We start from the raw sequence: 20,734 nt of genomic DNA, 5'->3' as shown, positions 1-20,734 counted from the left end.
AAGCCACATCCCCCGTTAAGCTGTGTAAAGGAGCCAATTGCGCTTTCTAAGCTCTATCCCGATCGGGCCCGATTGTGATCGAATGTCCCCGTGTGACTGGGTTATTAAATAAATAAGTTGTAGTTTCACCTGAAAAATGAAGCATCGATAAGGATAGCAAATTATTAGACAACTACACGAAGCGAGGCTCATAGTTTTATTGGCAGTATAAATTGCTGTACACGTTCACTTACTAAGTAAGTTAACATGGTCATGTGCACATGGGCAAACATGAACAGATCTCACTCGATGACCACAAACACTCACTGTCACAACGCTGGCATGATGAAGAGTGGCAGTAGCGGGGAGCGAATTCCCCTTCTTGCAGGTTCTTGCTTCAGCGTCAACTAAGTGCACAAGAACACATCGCACACGAAGCCATCAGCCACTCATCTAACCTAACCTTTGTACCCACCACAGTTTACCTCCAAATTAGCACGCAGTTGCACGCTGGTTTAGGAGAGGATATGTGTGCTAACCTGCGCCCCCCCCCCCCCCCCCCATTTCCTCCACCCTCCTAGCACGCGCTCCCCGGTCCTTCTTGCATGCAGGAGAAGATGGTGCACATCAAGCTGTCATCCACACCCTCTCATGCTTTCCCTTGCACCTGCAGCATATGGCGCGAGTCCGCAATCTTGTTGTACGTGTAGATTATGCGAAACGTCAAGGCGAGAACAATGGCAGAAATTCGTCTAGAGTGTGGCAATAAAAAGCACATCGAAAAAAAAAAAAAACTGTACAAAAGTAACACAGGGAACGTGCGCTGTGTCATCCGTCTTTGCCTTGTCTTTCATTCTATATGCCTTTTCTAAAGTGAACCAACACCAAGTCACCCATTTCACTACTATTCTCAACTTTATTGGTCGCTGCTCTCTGGTTTGTTCTCAAACATGTACACGCAGGCGGGGGGATGAAGTACCACAGATCAGCCTCATAGTACCTAGTCTCCTTGTACAGCATGTTGTATTAGTAAGGGAGTTAGATATAAACAAATGTCTCTTCTGGCCAATATGTTGTGTTATTGGTGTATGAAATTGAAACAGACATGAAATATTGCAGTTATTTTTTAGGTGTAGATTATCACAGTAGAGGGAACACTTGCGCCACCTGGAGTTGGTGGCACAAGTGTTCCTTTTTCTCGATTGTTAGAGAAGTTTTGAGGAACAGAAATAAGATTAAATAAAGAGATGTATACAAAAATGCTAGAATGAAAAGCATGTATAGCATAACCTGATTAACACAAGCAGGCTGGGTGACTATTTGTCACCGCACCGTTTCAAAGGGGATGCCAATAAATCATCATCTGTGTTCTAACTGCTTTGTGTTTCGTTATCTCTGCGGTAGTCATTTCACCTTCCTATGGCAGATAATGTAATTATTCATTCACTGAGAAATTCCCGCTCTCTCTCTGTCTTTTTGTGCAGAACTGCCAAGACATTTAGTTCTGCGTTGTTCCCTAATGCAACAGGCAGGTCCTGGATCACTTGGTATTAAATAACATGCATCACAAAATGCCACTTCTGCATTGAGTTTTAGTGCAAATGGACCACTGGTTTGACTGAAAGAGTTATTACAGTGAAACTGTATATGGTTAGGCGAGTCGTCCGTCTTTCACCTGTACCTAGAAACTGTCATCATCACCAATAGCTCGGGCATCGTCGTCTTCCACAGCTGGCCTGTTGGCGCACCTCGACGCAACCTCGCGAGCGCACTCATGCCACTGCTCCCGCGTTCGTCGTTTTCGTTGTCTTCCAGAGCTGGCTGCGTTGCCGCTCATCATTCCAGCGTGGAATTTCACTTCTGTCATCGTAATGGGAGGGCCGCGTTTACGGGGGTATGAGCCATTCGTTGTCTTCTGTGACGGACAGATTTAATTTTGAAGAAATTTAATTTGGAAGAATTGCAAGCGGCAATGCGACAACGGCGGACTGCTGGCATACTGTCAGTGACCTCGTTTTCTCCGTCGCAGCCGAACGTGTGTATAACCTCATTAAGGAACACAAAGATGTAACCAATAATTGAGGAAGGCTTTACTGTACCGTCAGGATTAATCCAGTGATAAACACTGGGGCTGCATGTTCCAGCTTCACTGGTTAATCACCTGTATGGAGTGCTTGGGCTGTCATTTCTTTCTGGTGGGCTTCATTATTGACCCAGCATACAACACAAAAAAAAAAAAAAAGAGGGTGACTAGGAAAGACAGGGTCTTTTTGTCAAGGCTATGTGTGCTCATCAGTTCAAGGGTAGGCAACCACATGGTGTATCCATGCGCTTAATTCCTACATTTCTGGTCAAGTACTTTAGAAAGTTGTATACTAGTATCTACTAGTAGCTTTGCCAGGCTTTTCAGCTAGCTGTTTATAGATGTTTCCAACGAGGGCTTCTTGGGTGCGGCCATAATCCACACTAGACAGTTGTGACCCCATCTGAGCACTTGCTTCAGAACAGTATGAGTGGAAGCATGTGCATTCTGCAACTGTTGTCAGCAGTCTTAAAAGTGCACATTCTGACTTCACAATTTGAACAGTGAGAAGGTGTGTAGTGCGAATATTCGGTGATGAAGGCATGCAAAGCTATAGATACAGCTGGGAGTTGTGGCCTCCCCTGATGAATCACCAACACGTACCAATGTATGCCTTTTGTACACCACTAGAATTTCAACATTCCACAGTGACAGTAAGGCAAGTAGGACACTGAAGACTTAAGTAAAGGCTTATAATAAGTAAAAGCTGTTCGCAAAGCATAGAAGAAATCAAGGGGGGGTCAGACTCTTTGATTGGGATTTTTCTGAACATTTGTCTCCGCACTCTCTTAGGCATTTGCCAACCATTTTGCTCTTGTGTTAATGCCTCTAATTATGCAATTCTGCCACGACAGAGTTAGAAAATTTAGTTTTACAGCATTCTTCAATCTTCTGCTGCATTGTTTCATTAGTTTCATTAGTGGTATCATTATGAGGTCATATACTGCTACTTTGTGTGTTTGTCAATGAGAGCAGGTAGTTCATTTATCAGAAGGAATGGGCCCACAAGGAGCTTGAGCGTTGCTGAGTCATGGCTGTGTCAGTGTAGTACCTATGGAACTGGCACAAGACATCTTTGTAGGGCGAGGGTAAGATCGTGCCTCACTGTCCAAAGCTCTTGAGCAATGTGAAAACAACTGATTGTTAGCTGGGCATTTCAAGGTTGGCTTGGCAAATGCCGTGCATTAAGGCACAGCTTTTGTCTTCTTCCCATGTTAAAAATTTTCCATCAAGATGTCACTGTTGTGTGTCTGCAACTAATGAAAATTAATTCCTTGTTCTAATTGTTTCCATTGTTTCCAAGAGGAACTCTTCACTTTTAGGGCTCCTTATTCTTCAGATAGTTTCAAAGTAGCAATTTTTATTATTACTCAATACTTCTGGTACAAGTGCTGTTTCTTGTTTTTTCAGATTTACAATGGGAAAGTGACCAACATCATGCAGTTTGGATGCTTTGTTCAGCTAGAAGGGCTGCCTAAGCGGTGGGAAGGTCTTGTTCACATATCCCAGGTATGTTATTCATTATACCAGTAATAACCTGTACTAGTGATTGTGCTCATTGTTATGAGGTAAGGTGCATCTGTTTTCTGCAAGCCTTCTGATGAGGCATTTGGCTTGTGGAGATGATAGTGCATAGAGTTGGTTACCCATTCCCTCTAACAATGCATCTCTTGTGTCTGTGTGTTCTTGTGCAGCTGAGGAGAGAAGGTCGTATCACCAATGTCGGGGATGTGGTCACCAGAGGGCAGCGTGTTAAAGTCAAGGTGTTGTCTTTTACCGGCCAGAAAACCAGTCTCTCCATGAAGGTAAATCTATGCTCTTTTCATGGTTGGAATTTAGAACTTATGGAATTCATAATAATTTTGAACTGGATGAAGCCATCTGGTAGCAGAAATGGCCACCAGTGGCCTCTGCAGTCATGTAGAGTCAATATGATCAACTGTTCTACCATAATGTTGACATTCTTTATTTCTGGTTGCTAAACATGCAAATTTAGTTTCTCATTCAATTATTGGAATTCGCTATCTTGCTCACTTAGGGTGCAATTTCATTCTGCAGTTGCTATAGAAGACATGCCTTAAAGTTGCCCTGAACCACCCCTAGGGCTTGGTGAAAAAACACATTCCGCGGATAGCATACACTGCTGTGAACACCGCAGCCAAATTTTGCGCTTCTGCTTGGCACATGGGGATCACAAGCAGAGGTCAAAGTCACCTCTTAGTCAAACACTCTGTGAGAAGAGAGTGGCAGCATTAGCAGACCGAGAGCTCCAGGTGATGCAAATGGCGGTTGTTAAAGGCCGCGCGTGCAGTTGACTGTAGTTCCCAACGTCCGCGTTATGCCGGATCACGGCCAAAATGGGAGACATGCACTCCAGACTGGCTGTGGCCGGACTATAGCCACGCCTTTAAGTCGATGTGTGCACTGCCGACGTACTCGCACGGGCAAACATCAAGACATTTCGTTCGACCCTCAGAAATTGTGTGATTGTCGTAGAGATAAGCACGAAAGGAAATGTGCTACTCAAGCCTCTCGGTGCTAGAAATCACAGCTGTGTGTAGCTATCTCGTACACTGTAGCACAGCAAAGAAATGAGACACCTGTGGAGGCACTGTGAACTTAACTGTAAGTTGAGGAATAGCCTTCGAATTTGACATGTCGTAGATGCCAAAATTGCAAGTAGTGGCATGCACACGAACATCAAATTTGAACCATGCGCGACGGTGACATTCAGTAGGTGGAGCGTTGTGGGCACAGCCCTGCTCTGCCGTAGCCTTCACAGTGCAAGGTATTGGAGGAGGAGCGGGGTCACCATGAAGGGGATCAAAGGCGATCTTAGATTGCCAATGACTCCGCTTCTGCTAAACGCATTGAAGTAATTATTGCTGCAAAGTATTTCTGAAATTGTCCACTTTAACATGAAATGCATTTCTCGACTTCAATAAAAAGTGTTTCAGGGCCCCTTAAGGTCTCCCATTTTTATGGAAACTTACATCAGCTTGATTCATGAACCAATGTTGCTGCAAGTTCTTTGCAATGCTTTTTCTTGCTTCTTGTGAACTTGTGCATGTTATCTGTGTTATCATGCTTTCATTTCTGTGCAAAACACACATGTGGCATCAGTATGCTTTTGTGTCATGAGTGTAATAACGATGGTGCCCTCATTCTCGCACAAAAAAAAAACTGCACTTGGTGCATTGTACAGTTTCTGCAGTGACTCCCGGTTGTTTTAGACTGCACGGCACTGCCCTATGCTATGTGGGGCGATTGTTCACCAACTCATTCAATCTGATGACCGCTGACCATGCTTTCTGTATTTGCTACTATTGCAACCAAGTAGTTGTTTCTGATTGCAGTCACAAGGTTTTCACAACAAAGAGCTTCCATCTTTGAACTTAATTGCCACTTACTATCCTGCCTGCCTGCTTTCCTGTGTCTGTCACTTCCATGACATTATTTCCCATTAGGGCGATTAAAATTAATAGCATCATCTTACTGAGATTTTCATGCATGCTCAGAAATAGAAAAGTCAAGCTGTCATGGCTAAGTAGTAGTATAGCCTATCGAATAGTCGAGGACTCAGGCTGCTGCAGACTTGCTGAGTAATGTTTGGCAGAAAATGTGAATCACTGCCTTTCTCTGTTTGTAGGACGTAGACCAGGACACTGGGGAGGATCTCAATCCCGTGCGGCGAGCAGGTGACACAGATGGCACCGAGTCGGCCCGCAACCCAGATCGGCCCTGCTCATTGCCACTTCTTACACGCCCTGATGACGACGACGTTGACAACCGCCGGCGTGTTCAAAGGATCTCCTCACCTGAGAAGTGGGAGATTAAACAGGTTGGTACAAAGACTGCTTGATGATGTCCGTTTTACACTGGCAATTAAAAGGTGCCTCACCAGGCCCCATCAAAAATTTTGGATATGGGCTAGAACTTGCAAAGCACCGTCCAGGAAGCGTTCTGCTGTAAGAAAGTTAAAAGAAGTACTGGTGTAACATTTTCGACCTTGCGGTTCTAGACCTCAAAATCCCAGAAAAAATACTGGCAAGCTTCAGAAAGCCCTAAATAATTTACTATAAGAGCTTTTCTAAGCTCTTATAATCCTGGCATTCTTTTTTTCCCTTGAAAACCCTTGAATTTCTTAGGGAAATAGAGTCTAAGATTGATTAAGTGACCCGTTTTCTATGGCAGATCAGCATGGAACCAGCAGACTTCCGATTTTAGAAATAATAGTACAGTCGAATCCACTTAAGCTGTACTGGCTCTATCAATATATTGTGCCATACCATAACAATAACGCTGAAATTCTGTGTGCGTTCTATGGCAAAATAAACTGGTTATTGCAATGCTCCCAGCAGCACATTATCAGCTATAAAAATGATAAATCTGTCCAGTAGGTGTGTGTGCTGAAGTGAAAAAGAACACAAAATTCTTAAAAAGAAAGAAATAATGCAAAGTGCTTCACCACCCTCATCGTTGTGCTATGCATCCTCACCTTTGCACTGCGCACGGCACGCCTTAGTCGCCCCTCTTCGCTCTCTCTTCCACAACTCCATTGTCGGGGAGATGGTGAAAGGGTGGTGAGAGATGGCTGGGTGAGGGCAGCGATACGATGTGGCGAAGTTGCCAGGCGGGGGAAGGGGTGTGGAATGGTGCACAGGGTACAAAGGCGAGTGTGACAAAGGGACCTGCCCTTTTTTTTTTTTTTTTCTTTCGGGCAATGCAATGAAAGCAAGCCTTGCAAGAATGGGGGAGGCACGGCACAAAGGCGGTTGTGACAAAGCGCTTGCATTTTTTTTTTCATTTTTTTTTTTCGAGGCTTTTGCATTTTTTTCCCTTCCGGTGCACATCCCCAGTAGCCAGATTTAATTGTTTAACCGATAATGCGGCATGCAAGCATTGTAGTAAGCGGTTTACTTAGACCTTACAACTTTTCCATAGAACACCTACAAAAGTGGATGGTGCATCAGCTGCTTATTGTTATAACTGATAGATTGTTAAAACCGGTATCGTTATAACTGGGTTCGATTGTAGCTTTCTGGGAAAATGCAGTAAAATTGACCAAATTGCCTCTTTTTTCTTGTCAAAATGCTACATAATTAAACTTTTTTAAAGTTATATGCAGTTTAATATGATTTACCCAATTATAAATTAGATACATCACATTGTGAGTTTCTACTGTATTTTCACGGTGCCTGCACCTATCATGATTAAAATGATTAAATTCTTGGTTTTTACATATCATTAACACGATCTGATTATAATGCACGCCATAGCTGGGGACTCCGAATTAATGTTAACCAACTGGGGTTCTTTAATGGGCACTTAAATCAAAGTACACAAGCATTTTTGCATTTCACCCACATCGTCGCAGCTGGGACAGAACTCGTGACCTCGAGCTCAGCAGTGCAATGCCATAACCATTAAGCTACCGCGGCGGGTGCACCTATCGTGTCCCACATTTATGCATTGATTCCACTCAAGAAGTCGGTGGTCAGTAAAAGGGATGATTTGGAAACCTAATTCATGCTAAAGGTTGGCTTAATAAATATTTGCCTTTAGTGTCCCTTTAATATTTCTTCGTAATAATTTATAGCAAGGTTTTTAAGGTGATAGTACACACTGAGTCTATCACACCAAAACATGAACACCTTCATGTCGGCACGGTGGTACTACTTCGAAGAGGTTGTTGCGTTGTATTAAAGAAGTGTGGCAATGCTTTTTCAATTCATCGCCAACAATTATAAATGGCAATTAAATTGTCTGACCCTCGCGAAGAACAAAGGAAAAGCTTGGAAATTGTAGTGGCATTAGGGAAGTAAAGATCGATTTTTATGAATTTATTTGGTCATACATAAGAGTTAAAAGACAACACGGCTGATCAGCAGTGTGCTGTCACCGGATAAAGGAAAGCTTTTGCTCATTTAACTATGTATGTGTAATGCAGTTTCTAAGAAAATTCCTGTCCTAAAACAGCAGCTTACCTTCTTGCCTTTTGCCTTTTCAGATGCTGTCTGCAAATTGTATTGACAAATCTGAGCTCCCCGACTTTGACGAGACGACTGGCTTGTTGCCCAAGGAAGACGATGATGGTATGTCATGGAATGCCACTCCTTCCTGCAACTCGGAGCTTCTGTCAATGCGTGGACGTCAATTAATGCAATATTTTGATGGCTTGTTCACGCAGAGGAAGACTTGGAGATTGAATTGGTTGAAGAGGAACCGCCTTTTCTGAGAGGCCATGGTAGATCGAACCTGCAAGATCTGAGCCCTGTTAGGATTGTAAAGGTCAGTACTGTCTGATTTAAACAGGAATCTCTTTCCTTCCTTTATAGAACTTTTTGCTGTCACTTGACCCATTGGCTGCTAAAGTCGGCAGACCTCCGGGCGTAAGGACGGGGATCATGTTGCTAAAGCTAGCAGTTTGCCAGGTGGGACGTATTGTACGGCAGCCACGAACCTCGCTCACCTGTCTCCCTTTGTATTATGTTAAGTGGCGCTCAGTGGCACACCAGTTTAGGACGTGACTGTGTTACCAACGCTGGCCATGCACAATGCATCTGCAGAGTAATTGCTGTGCATACATAAAGGGCAATTTCCCACACGAGGTCCTCATAGGACAAGCTATGTAGTCTCCCAAGATTCATTACATTCTATGCTTAAGGAACGTGTGCTACACAGTTTAGGCACAGTATAGTACAAACTGTATAAATACGAAATGAAGCAAACAGAAAGGAAAACTTGGGAGTGGGGCTGTGTAGGGATGGGCGAATATTCGGTATTGTCGTATATTTGATCGAATAATTCTATATTCGTTATTCGCTTCGATTCGAATTCAGGTATTCGATATTTTCGAATTATTCGGCGCTCCCGAATAGTCAGCCAGAAGCCACGGATAGCAGGTGCACATCTCGGAGGCTATGCTTCACGTCATTGCTGCCCTACATGAACCATAAATCTCGAAGGCTATACGTTTTTGCATTAAAGAGCTGGAAATGTGCGATGCAAAAGAGCAGAAACGGTGCTAGCTTTCAACCGAAACGAAGCGGCGGAGTCCGCATCGCCATAGTCATCAGCGGAAATCGTACGTGAATGACAGCAACACCGGAACGCTTCATGCCTATTTGTGCCTTTATTGCATTTACCGCCGCGCATAACCGCCGCGCATAACCGCCGCGCCATCCATGATCGCGTCGATAGCTGCCGCAGTTTTTTCCGCAGCAGTTGCGGCAAAATGTAGTTTCGTTTTGACTCGATACGCACGTCGGCCGCATGTCTAAAAAGCTGCATAGTGGCCATCCATGATCGCATAGATAGCGACCGCGATTTCGTCTGCAGTTAATGCAACGAACGGTAGTTTCGTTCCGACTCGGTGCGTGCGTCGGCCGCGTGCCTTAAGCACCGCAAAGTCACCGTTCATAATCGCGACGATAGCGGCCGCGGTTGCGACAAACAGTTGTTTCGGTTTGACTCGGTGCAGAGCTGTCGAGGATGAAGAGCACCTGCTACATCGCGATGGACGTGCGATCTGTTGGCGGTCAGCTTACTGGCGAAAAAATAATCGGGATGTGCTCGCGGTAGTTCAAAGCATGTCGCAAATGATGGCGCGCCCTGCGGCCGTGCTGCGAAAGAAGTCGCGAGGCCTCGATCGCCGCTGCGAGAGCCAATCAGTTACGAGATGATGAGAATTGCAGCTTTCACACTGCTTTTGTGCAAAATAGCAAAAAGATTTGCTCATCCTTTAAACTAATAAAATCGTGCTGATGTAGTAAGCATTTGCTTATTGTTTTCTGGATACCCTGATTATTCGGCATTCGGTTAATTCGGACATTTTTTTTTTCGGTCCCGTGAACTTAGAATGAACTAGGTTTTACTGTAATATGTGATATACACCATTCGAACTATTCGATTCGAAATTATTTGACCAAATCACTATTCGCTTCAAATTCGCTTCCAACCTCAAATTCACTATTCACCCATCCCTAGTGCTGTGTCTTCTACAGCTATTCACTGTATTGGCCCATTTTACCTCAATGAGGTGGTCTCTGTAATTGCCTTTTTTCTCTCTCTTTCCCCAGAACCCTGATGGTTCACTGGCTCAAGCAGCCATGATGCAGTCTGCACTTGCCAAGGAGCGCCGAGAGCAAAAACAACAACTAAGGGAAGCAGAAATGGACTCTATTCCTGCAGGCCTAAACAAGCACTGGATTGATCCCATGCCTGATGGTTAGTGTCACCTTGCCTAGAGGAAACCGATTTTCTGTCACTTTAAAGCAGACTAATGAGAGGAAGGAACGTCACAGCATTTGTGCAACAAATGTGGTATTCAGGCAAACATTTAATGTTTCTGGGCTAGCATGTGAGTGAGAGCTTTATTGTGCCTTCTTTGGGTTCATCAAGGGGTCCTAAACAGGTCTGAACAGTTTTAAATGAACAAGCACAGCAACTAGAACACATGGCTGAGACAATGCCTGTTGAATACTGCAGTGCTGTACGCTGCAAGGACAGCCCCCCCTTAAATACCATATTTACTCACATAATGAATGCACCCCAAAAATTTGTGTAAGGTTGTGGGGTGCGTTTATTATACAGGGTACAATTTTGAGCGATTTTTGTTCTGCGGCAACCTCTAAACAGTAGCAGACACACGGTACGATTCGGCATTCGATACAGCTTCTGACGAGCCAGATCCGAGGCATTTTGCTGTGCTGTAGCGCCGCATCGGACGCCTGTCATGCGACAAAAATAGGAGACACGTGGTACGATTCGGCGTCCAACGCGCCGGAATGATAGCAGGATCTGAAACATTTTGCCGTGTCGTAGTGACGGATCGGACGCCCGGTGTGCGACAAAAGTAAGGGATGCACAGTGCAATTCAGTGTCTGATACGGCATCCAACAGACTGAAATAGGAGCCAGAACGAGAGCCAGATCCAAGGCGTTTTGCGATGCATGCATGCCGGGCATCCAATTCGGCGCTACCATGACGACACCAGTCAGATCCGGCTCCCATTCCGACACGTCGAAGGCTTTGCTTTGATTGCATTGCTGTCTCTTTTTTGTTTTTTTGTTTTAATAAAAAAACAAGAAAGCCTACATCCTAAAGTTAGGAAAGGAAAGGCGTCTTGCTCTTTCTCAGCTGTGCAATGTGCAGACTTACTGAGGTGCTTTGACTTACTATTCCTGATCACAGCGGATGGACGGACACTGGCCGCCAATATGCGGGGCATTGGTCTGGTGACCCAAGAGCTGCCAGAGTGGAAGAAGCATGTGACCGGTGGTGCGAAGGCCTCCTACGGCAAGAAGACGCAGCTGACCATCCTGGAGCAGAGGCAGTCACTGCCCATCTACAAACTCAAGGATGAACTGGTCAAGGTCAGCCTTCGGTCACTCACCATCGACTTACCTTCAGGGATGGAATTATTTTATGGCAACAAATCACTTCGCAAGAGAGAGACAGAAAAAAATTGCAGTTTCGCCCAAAAGGCGAAGCATCGATTGCGATAGCAAATTAGCAGAGAGCCATACGAAGTAAGGATAGCACTTTTATCGGCTGTATCGACTTGCTATCTAAATTAACAATCATAGTGTCAGTGCGCATAGCAAACATGAACACATCACACTCGATGACCCCGGACACTTTCTGTCAAAACGCTGGCATGAGGAAATGCGGCAGCAGCAGAGACTGAAGTGACCTTTAGGCAGTTGTCTATCGCTTCAACGCAAACAGAGTGCCGAGAACACACTGCACGCACAAAGCTACGAGCCGCCGGCACATCTGTAGGCTGTGCCCCCAACGTAGATCGCTCTGAAGATTTGACCGCACACACCTACCACTTACACTTGCAGTTGGAGTAAAATGCTGCCCCTCCTCCCCTCCCCTCGATGCCTCGTGCGCGGCGACAGACGACACACTTCCTGCCCGCGTTCTTCCCTTTTGCACGAACGAGATTGGGCCACGCTCGTCAGCTCTCCTCGCACACTTTCACTCGCACATGCAGCGTAGGGTGCGTGACGATGGTGTTATCGACCTTGGACTTGATACGGAACCTCACGATAACGATGACAGCAGAAATTCACCTAGAGTGTCCATATAATTGCTATAGCAATAATAACTTATTCAAAACGATAAAGTCAACACAGGAAGCCAGGGCTCCTGCGCCACGATTACGCCGCTCCCGAAAATTTACACCAGCCGCGAGGTCGAACACACTTGATTACTGTAATAGTAGCTCTGTGTTTGTCTAATTGAGCTCTGCATTCACTGTGCAAGCTGTTCACGTGTGCGCCTCCACTCATCCAGTAAAATGCCCAGTACGCTTCTGTTTACCAGAATACCGGATGCTCTAGAACTCTAATAACACAGGTTTTGTGTTTACTACAGCTGACTTCTGTTATTTCGACTCTAGTTAATTCGATTTTTGGTTAATTCGATCCTGACCGAGCAGAGTATGGTCCCAGCCAGCGCCCATACATTTCTATGGGCCCAAACCTCCATTATTTTGATCTCAAAATTGGCCTTCGCCAAATAATCCAAACTTGACTGATCAGCTTCGCCACAATACAGCCATTTTATGCAGTGAAGCGTATTAAGAATGGAAAGGGGTCACTGTCACGGGACATGTACGCGTTCCTTAATTATACATATGTGCACGCACCGCGCCGCGCCAATTCGATCCCGACCGAGCAGAGTATGGTCCAAGCCGGCGCCCATACATTTCTATGGGCCCAAACCTCCATTATTTCGATCTCAAAATTGGCCTTCGCCAAATAATCCAAACTTGACTGATCAGCTTCGCCACAATACAGCCATTTTATGCAGTGAAGCGTATTAAGAATGGAAAGGGGTCACTGTCACGGGACATGTACGCGTTCCTTAATTATACATATGTGCACGCACCGCGCCGCGCCAATTCGATCCCGACCGAGCAGAGTATGGTCCCAGCCGGCGCCCATACATTTCTATGGGCCCAAACCTCCATTATTTCGATCTCAAAATTGGCCTTCGCCAAATAATCCAAACTTGACTGATCAGCTTCGCCACAATACAGCCATTTTATGCAGTGAAGCGTATTAAGAATGGAAAGGGGTCACTGTCACGGGACATAGTACGCGTTCCTTAATTATACATATGTGCACGCGCCGCGCCGCGCCGTCTTTGATCACTATACAAGTCCCTAGACGCCTAATAAGCATACCGGCAGCTATTCAGAGCTGCTACTGACGTTGCTGTGGCGATTTGAGACCTCGTTTTGCCCGCCATGCGTGTCTCATAAATGAGATCGTTAACGGGGCCTAGGACGCATTCCTTAATTATACACGTGCGCACGCGCCGTGCACCGATAAGCAGAGAAAAACCATCTGTGTTTTGGGAAAGCTATAGTGAAAAAGAAGGTGGTAAGATGAAAAAAATATGGATGTCTAGGAGACATTTAAAGCCAACAAAAGAGTGGGAGTTTGTCTAAAACTCTGACGGCCTGCCAGCAGACTTATTAGGCGTCTCGGTGCTCGTACTGTCAGTGTGTCAATTAAGGAACACATGCCATGTCCCGTAACAGTGGCACCTTTCCCCACTTAGCATGCTCCACCACATAACATGGTTGTATTGCAGTGCAGCTAACATTAAGTTAACATTGACATTAATTAACATTAACATACTGCCTAGTGAATCAACAGAATGTTACAACGTTTTTTCTGCCTTTTGTTTAATTCGACCAGTTTCGTCAGCCCCGTCAGGATCGATAACGAAAGTCGACTGTATAATCTGCCAAGTATAGTGTCATGCTGTAGTTGGCACTACACTAAATCTCTGATCACAGAAGCACCTCACCCAGTGGCTGTCTTCTGCTGGTACAACTGCTTAAAAGCTTTCAAACTCTATGTTATTTGTGAGTTGTCATGCATAGTAAAACTTTTTTTTTCATGTGAAGCATTCTTTGCCTTAGTCTTGGCACTTCGTGGAAGATAGGCTTCTGTGTTACCTCGCTTTAAGAAAAATGAAATAATGTGTGCTGTTGTGGGAATCGAACTTCAGCCATTGAACACAATAGCCAGCTGCTCTAACCATTTAGCCACAATTTGCATGCATGCTTCTCTCGTTCCAAAGCCAGCCAGCTTCTTGAAACGCTGGGCGTGTGCATCCCGGGCCACTATGTCATCTTCCTTCCTTGCGACAGCTCACGCCTTGAGGTGCCATGTTAGACTGCACTATGTCCGGGACTGGGCAATTTGGCTCAGTACTTTCCTCATAGCAGCTTGCACTACGTAGAAACTGTACGACATTGTACAGACTTCTGATCGCCAAAGTTAATCAAGCTCTAACATTTCATCGCAGAAGTACAAATGCCATCATTGTTTTAACGTACACCACATGAAATAGCCATTGGTACGTACAATTGTTTGACGTGCATTCGCTGATGAGGTCACAATCTTTGTTTCTCTCACTTGCTCTTGTCTGCTACCTATGTAGAACCTAACAATCGCCATGTCGTAGGCTCGCGGTGAATGGACGACATAGAAATCACGCCATTGCTGTCATATGATCGTCTACAACATCGTCTGTTGGTACTGTGTCAGCGGGAAAGAAGGCGCTTGCCTTTAATTATTGACCATTTGCTTGTAGGCCATGGCTTGTTACACATGTAATTGTTTTATGCTTTTAAAAAAATCCAGCATTCATTAAAACCAGGGGAAAGCAGGCAAAGTAAATTGTGTTGTGCGACAGACAAGGTGCCCTCTCTGCATGCTGATTCATGTTCATGCTCTGCTGTCACTTACAGGCCGTGATGGATAACCAGATCCTGATTGTCATTGGTGAAACTGGCTCGGGGAAGACCACACAGATCACCCAGTATTTGGCAGAAGCAGGCTTCACAACGAGGGGAAAGATTGGCTGCACTCAGCCGAGGCGTGTGGCTGCCATGTCGGTGGCCAAGAGAGTGGCTGAAGAATTCGGCTGCCGGCTGGGACAGGAGGTGAGCTGTAGTTTCCTTATCTTGAGCATAAGAAAGCATACGCAACCGAGAACCTGAGATTTGTTTGAACTAACCCTAATTTTCAATTACCCTTGTAGGAGTTATTACAAGTAAACTGTACTTTTGCTGTTCACTTTCTAGTGTCTTCCATATTGTAGGCCAGGCATGTAGGTAGACAGGTGTCTCACCATAAGCTTTACATAGCAGTGCTGCTGTTAGAAATCGCCGTCTGCTGTCATACCAAGTGTGGTGTATATAAGGAGATAGCTGTAACAGTTTTTCTCATAAAATGAGTTTGTCTTTGGCCTACAGTGCCCTCTTTTCACCCACATATCACTTTCAGCGAACGGGGACTGGGACGATAGCTTCAGAGTTGCTATTCTTTTTCTGTGTTCATAGAGAGGCATCATGCAAGACACGCAGCATTGTATGTTCATGTGCTCTGTGCCCCTTCAGGCCTTAAATGCAGTAGAACCTCATTGATAGGATCTCGTTCAATGGGCATCGCTCTGATCACTGAAGAATTGAGAAAAGCATGAAAAGAATAGCATAAAAGGCATTGCAAGCAAATCATGGCCTCTGAATGTCTGGGCAAAGGGCAAGCGTATGTGCATACAGCAACACACATTGACAAGCCTGGGTCATATTGATGAATACGACCCAAGCTTTCAAAAGATACTTTCATTTTCACAACACGTAACTAGCACCGGACATGCGAACGGGTGGGTGGCAGCATTTCTGCACAGTTATAAGATAGCATGCATGGCACTGTGCCAAGAATGATGTCACTCACAGACGCTGACGTGTCTTGTGCTAGTCTTGTGAAAGATAGCACGCTTGGCACTGGGCCAAGAATGCCATCGCTCGCAGACACCGATGCATCTTGCACTAGTCATGCAAAATTGAAGTTATTGCCGAAATTTACGATCTTAGAATATGGCACACCTTTTTTGGCCACTTGTGGAATAAGGTCACTTATTCTTGTGCGAATCCGGAATTTCAGACTCCCGATAGTTTGGATGTTTTGGCAGTCCCCATTCAGTCCAAATTATGAGTCAGCGACTGTACTCAGTAATAGGCGATAATGACAGGGGTGGGACTCCTGCGCCAATTGCACCATTTTGATACAAACACAAGTTCCTGCATCAAACTGCTCCAAACACAAAAAATTGACCGAAATTTTGACACGCTGTGCCAGAACGACTGCGGCATGTGTGCTCCGGCTGTGGCCGCGAACAGCGAGCGCATTCGTTCTCTGAAAAAAAGTGCAGCTGTTCACATTGCGCACATTGCACACACTGCGCGACGGCACCTCCCGTACAGTTTCTCATAATTTTCGTACTTATAACACTGGATTTTTTGGCGCTTCCAGCAAGTGGCCCGCATGCACGCGGCCACTCCCGGCTGTTGTCGGAACGGCCTGGGCAGAAATGTACTAGAATACGGTTGAGTGGGCTGAGCAGCACAGCGATCCTTAGCTGAGGCTGAAAACAACGAAAAGTAGGCTGAGGGCATGCGAGCAAACTAGATATTTGGGAGGAACGTACTGCAGCACGTTCAGCGGGTGGGCGTCTCTGTCCCCAAGGCCAGTATAGCATCGAACTATTCCAATCTGTTTTTATGCCCATATGGGCGAGGCCTGAGCCATTATTACCTATCCCGAAAACCTAATGGAAAATTTTCTAATAAAACGTCGCAGTTTCGCCCAAGTGGGGAAGCATCGATTGCGATAGCAAATTAGTAGACAGCTATACGAAGTAAGGATAGTACTTTTATCGGCCGTATAAACTTGTAAACATTCGCTTACTAACTGAATTAACTAGCATGGTGCCACGTGCTTACAAGCAAACATGAACACGTCTTGCTCAGTGAGGAAACTCGCTGTCAAAGCGCTGGAGTGAGGAAGTGCAGCAGTAGCAGTGAGCAAATCGACGTTCGTGCTGCCTCTCGCTTCAATGTGAACTGAGCGGCGAAAACACACCGCACATGAAGCTATCAGCACTTGCGCTCTGTCCCCATCGCAGATCACTTTCAAGATAGGGCCCGCGCGGGTGTGCCATACGCATCAGCCGCTGGTGTAGAAACCCCCCCCCTCCTTCCCTGCCCCGCTGCTTTGCGCGCAAAGGAAGGTGGTTCGTTTCTTCCCCTCTTTCCTCCCTTGCACGCGCGAGATTAAGCCACCATCATCGGCTCACCGTCGCACGCGTTCACTCGCACGTACAGAATAAAGCGCGCGGCGCTGCTGTTATCACCCCTGGACTTTATGCAGAACATCACGGCAATGGCGATGGCAGAAACGTCCATATACAGTAGAACCCCGCTGATACGTTTTTCACGGGACTGTATTTAAAAATTAAAAAAATGTAAGAGCCTGGAAACGCAAGAGCCGAGAAACAGGAAAACTTGAGAAATGGGAGTAGTGTTGAACTGCACACAATATTATTTTAATTCTTATGTGTGAAAAAAAGTCGTAGTTTTGCTTGAAAGCTGAAGCATCAATTGCGATAGCAAATTAGTAGACAGCTATACAAAGTAAGGATAGTAGTTTTATCATACGTATAAACTTGTAAACATTCGCTTATTAACTACAAGCATGGTGTCAGCACCGATAGGAACACATCACACTCATCACACACATCAAACGTGAACACATCGCACTCGATGAGCGCAGACACGCGCTGTCAGACGCTGGCGTGAGGAAGCGTCGCTGCAGAAGCAAGTGAAGTGACCTTCGTGCTGTTTTCTATCGCTTCAACGCAAACTGAGCGCCGAGAACACACAGCACACACAAAGCTACGAGCCGCCGACGCACCTACACAGCCGAGACTCTCCCCCAACGCAGAAAGCTTTCGAGATACGGCCCGCGTGACCACGCGCCGCCGCGAAGTATGCAGTTAACACCAGAGTACAACACCGCCCGCTATCCCTCCCCCCTCGCTCCCTCGCCGGTGCCTCGAGCGCAACGAAAGGCGCGCTTCCTCCCTGCTTTTCTTTCCCTCACGCGTGAGATTTAGACGCGGTCGTTGGCTCCCCTCGCACGCTTTCACTTGCACATACGGCGCGCGGCAATGGCGTTATTGCCCTTGAACTTTATACGGAACATCTATGTACCAAAACCAATTTTAGGGCCACACCACATCATGGCCACCATCTTTAGATAGCGAATACGGATCTCAAGGGCCATGCTTTTGCTGGCGGAAACTGAAAATATGTTATTGGTGTCCCCCCCGGCACTTTGGGCGGCCAATGCCATCGTCTAGCCATCAAGCCAAGTGACATCAAAAGTCAAAATGGCCGCTTGGGCCCGGCCTGGGGTGGCAGTTCGCAACGTTTGATGCACGAACTGTCCCACAGTTGCGACACAACAGCGGGGTTACCAATGCATTGGGTTCTATGGGAGCTGGGCCGGGACCGACCGAAAACGACGTAACAGCCGGAAAATGCAGCACCCGGGAACGTAACAGCGGGGTTCTACTGTAATTGCTATCACAATAAAAACAGATCGGAATAGCTTTACGTTATACCAGACAAGGGTTGATTGCGGCTCTCTGGGTCTGCGGTGACATATGAGGGCCCAGAAATTGTCATCGCGTCGATTGAAACGCATAATTTGAGAGCATTTTCCACTATCATCATCAGCGCTGGCCCGGGAATAAATAGTTAGATCGTAATGCCACCAACGTTCTCGCTTTACAGGAAAGCATGCGCTGTGCCACCGCTTCACTCAACCCACTCTTCCATATTCTAGTATGCATAGCTACAAAGCATGCTTCTACTACATGCTTCGTGTTGGTTTATTCTGTATTTGGTTGTGATTCCTAAGTGCGCTATCATATTTCATATTCTATTATTCCATCAAAATTCAAATTGGCCTGCTCCAAACTGCTTTAAAATGAAATTTTATTTGCTCCATATTGCTCCAAAATGTAATTTATTCTGCTCCAAGCTGCTCCAAAATGCGCAATTTTGTCTCCTCCAAACTGCTTCATAACGCAATTTTCCTTGCTCCAAAAATTGCTCCGAAATGACTTTGAGCAGTCCCACCCTGAATGACCAACTCGGCGCTGTTCCCTGCTGCAGGCGGCTCAAAGCCAGTGTCATGTTTCACTCTGTGGCGGTGTTGCCCACCATCTCAATTTTGCTTCGATTTCCCATCGCAGTATTAAAATGACAAATCGCGTACCGCATCATTGGAGCTCCACTAGCTCTAAGCGCATCGGCGTCTCGTGTCGTAGTGATTCTCGCCGAGTGGGCATGTCAAAATTTTCCACCAAAAATGCTTTGCCCAAAGAAGCTGCTGACACAGGCCTAATTTGAGGAGCACAAACATAAGTTTGTCGAAGCCGCAAAGGCGGCCGCCACGTTTCAAATTGCTCGTGTCCCCACCAGATTGACGCGCGTAAGTGTCTCGTACTGCAATGATTCGCGCAACGCTTCACATTATGCACATGTCAGCTTTACACTTGAGTCCGCCAAAATTTTGTGACTTCGGATGGTACGGTCTCCCAGTTAGTACGCTTTTTCCTGTGCTTTTTTCCATAATGTATGAACGAGGTTCTGCTGTACATGCTGAATGTTCTGGTATTATAATTTCCTTGCACTGTATTAGTATACTGGAAATTATTCACTGGCATGGTGCTGCCATCATTTACCACCATGAAATTTGTAGAATGTGGCCTATATACATGGAACACTTCAATAGCTGGCATGATTTGTAAAAGACAGATTGCTCATTTAGGTTGTGAATTACATGGAAGATGCTTGTTCATTCAAATGCATTACATCAGAGATTAGCAATTGTTTTACTGGATCAGGCTGCCACTTGGTTGCAACCAGGAAAAAATAAAGGCAATGCATCAGTATGGCTTTACTCTATTCGTAAGGACATCGGTAGTTCAGTGCTGTTTGTGTCGGCGCTTACCTTGTATACGTCTTGTTTATTGATTGTCTTCTTTCTTTATTGCCCTCAATATGTACTTGACTAGCCAACAAGAAACCCTGTTCTTACCTGGTTCCCTCTTACCTATTTCAGGTTGGGTACACAATTCGGTTTGAAGACTGCACCAGCCCAGAGACACAAATCAAGTACATGACAGACGGTATGTTGCTGCGAGAATGCCTGATCGACCTGGATTTACTTTCCTACTCCATCATCATGTTGGACGAGGCCCACGAGAGGACCATACACACCGACGTCTTGTTTGGCCTCCTAAAGAATGTACGTGCTGTTTATCTGTTTCTTCGGTGTGTTGTCATCGCTCTGTTCCAGTAAGATGAGCTTGTCCTTTTGGAAGCTTGTGTTGTGTTCCAAGAATCATGCGTTAGCTGATATTGCTAGCACGTTTTTGCGTGCCGCTAGCAATGCAACAAAGTCGCATGGTGAGAGTAAATGAAACTCGCATGGCACTAGTATGGTGATCAGAACCCACCATTATTTGCGAAGTGCAGCTGCTTAATATGTTGTTTTCTTTTCTTTGCTCATTGCAGGCAGTCAAGAAGAGGCCGCAGTTAAAGCTGATCGTTACATCGGCAACTCTGGATGCCGTGAAGTTTTCACAATATTTTTTTGAAGCGGTACGTGACACTTCTACATTTTTCTCAGTTGTATTGGTAGATGTTATTTATTGAACACCAAGTTGTTGCTTGCCTGTTTGCAGTAGGCTTGAAGAATAAACGAGTTCTAGCTTGAATTTTGT

At 45.6% G+C, this 20,734-nt stretch overlaps 1 protein-coding gene across 1 annotated transcript in view; it reads left to right on the top strand.

The window, feature by feature from the left end:
- LOC119441849 (ATP-dependent RNA helicase DHX8-like) overlaps positions 1–20,734 on the top strand; it is a 71,096-nt gene that overhangs the window by 23,874 nt on the left and 26,488 nt on the right. Inside the window, 10 exon segments of the mRNA XM_037706485.2 lie at positions 3,473–3,571; positions 3,757–3,867; positions 5,712–5,903; positions 8,073–8,157; positions 8,253–8,353; positions 10,144–10,291; positions 11,258–11,439; positions 14,844–15,038; positions 20,071–20,256; positions 20,526–20,612. Of these exon segments, the coding sequence (XP_037562413.1) occupies positions 3,473–3,571; positions 3,757–3,867; positions 5,712–5,903; positions 8,073–8,157; positions 8,253–8,353; positions 10,144–10,291; positions 11,258–11,439; positions 14,844–15,038; positions 20,071–20,256; positions 20,526–20,612 (1,386 nt within the window).

Source organism: Dermacentor silvarum, chromosome 2, assembly GCF_013339745.2.
Source record: "Dermacentor silvarum isolate Dsil-2018 chromosome 2, BIME_Dsil_1.4, whole genome shotgun sequence".
In the NCBI taxonomy this organism is placed as follows: domain Eukaryota; kingdom Metazoa; phylum Arthropoda; class Arachnida; order Ixodida; family Ixodidae; genus Dermacentor; species Dermacentor silvarum.
Note: the sequence above shows the minus strand (reverse complement) of the source record. Positions and strands in the feature narration are given on the sequence as shown.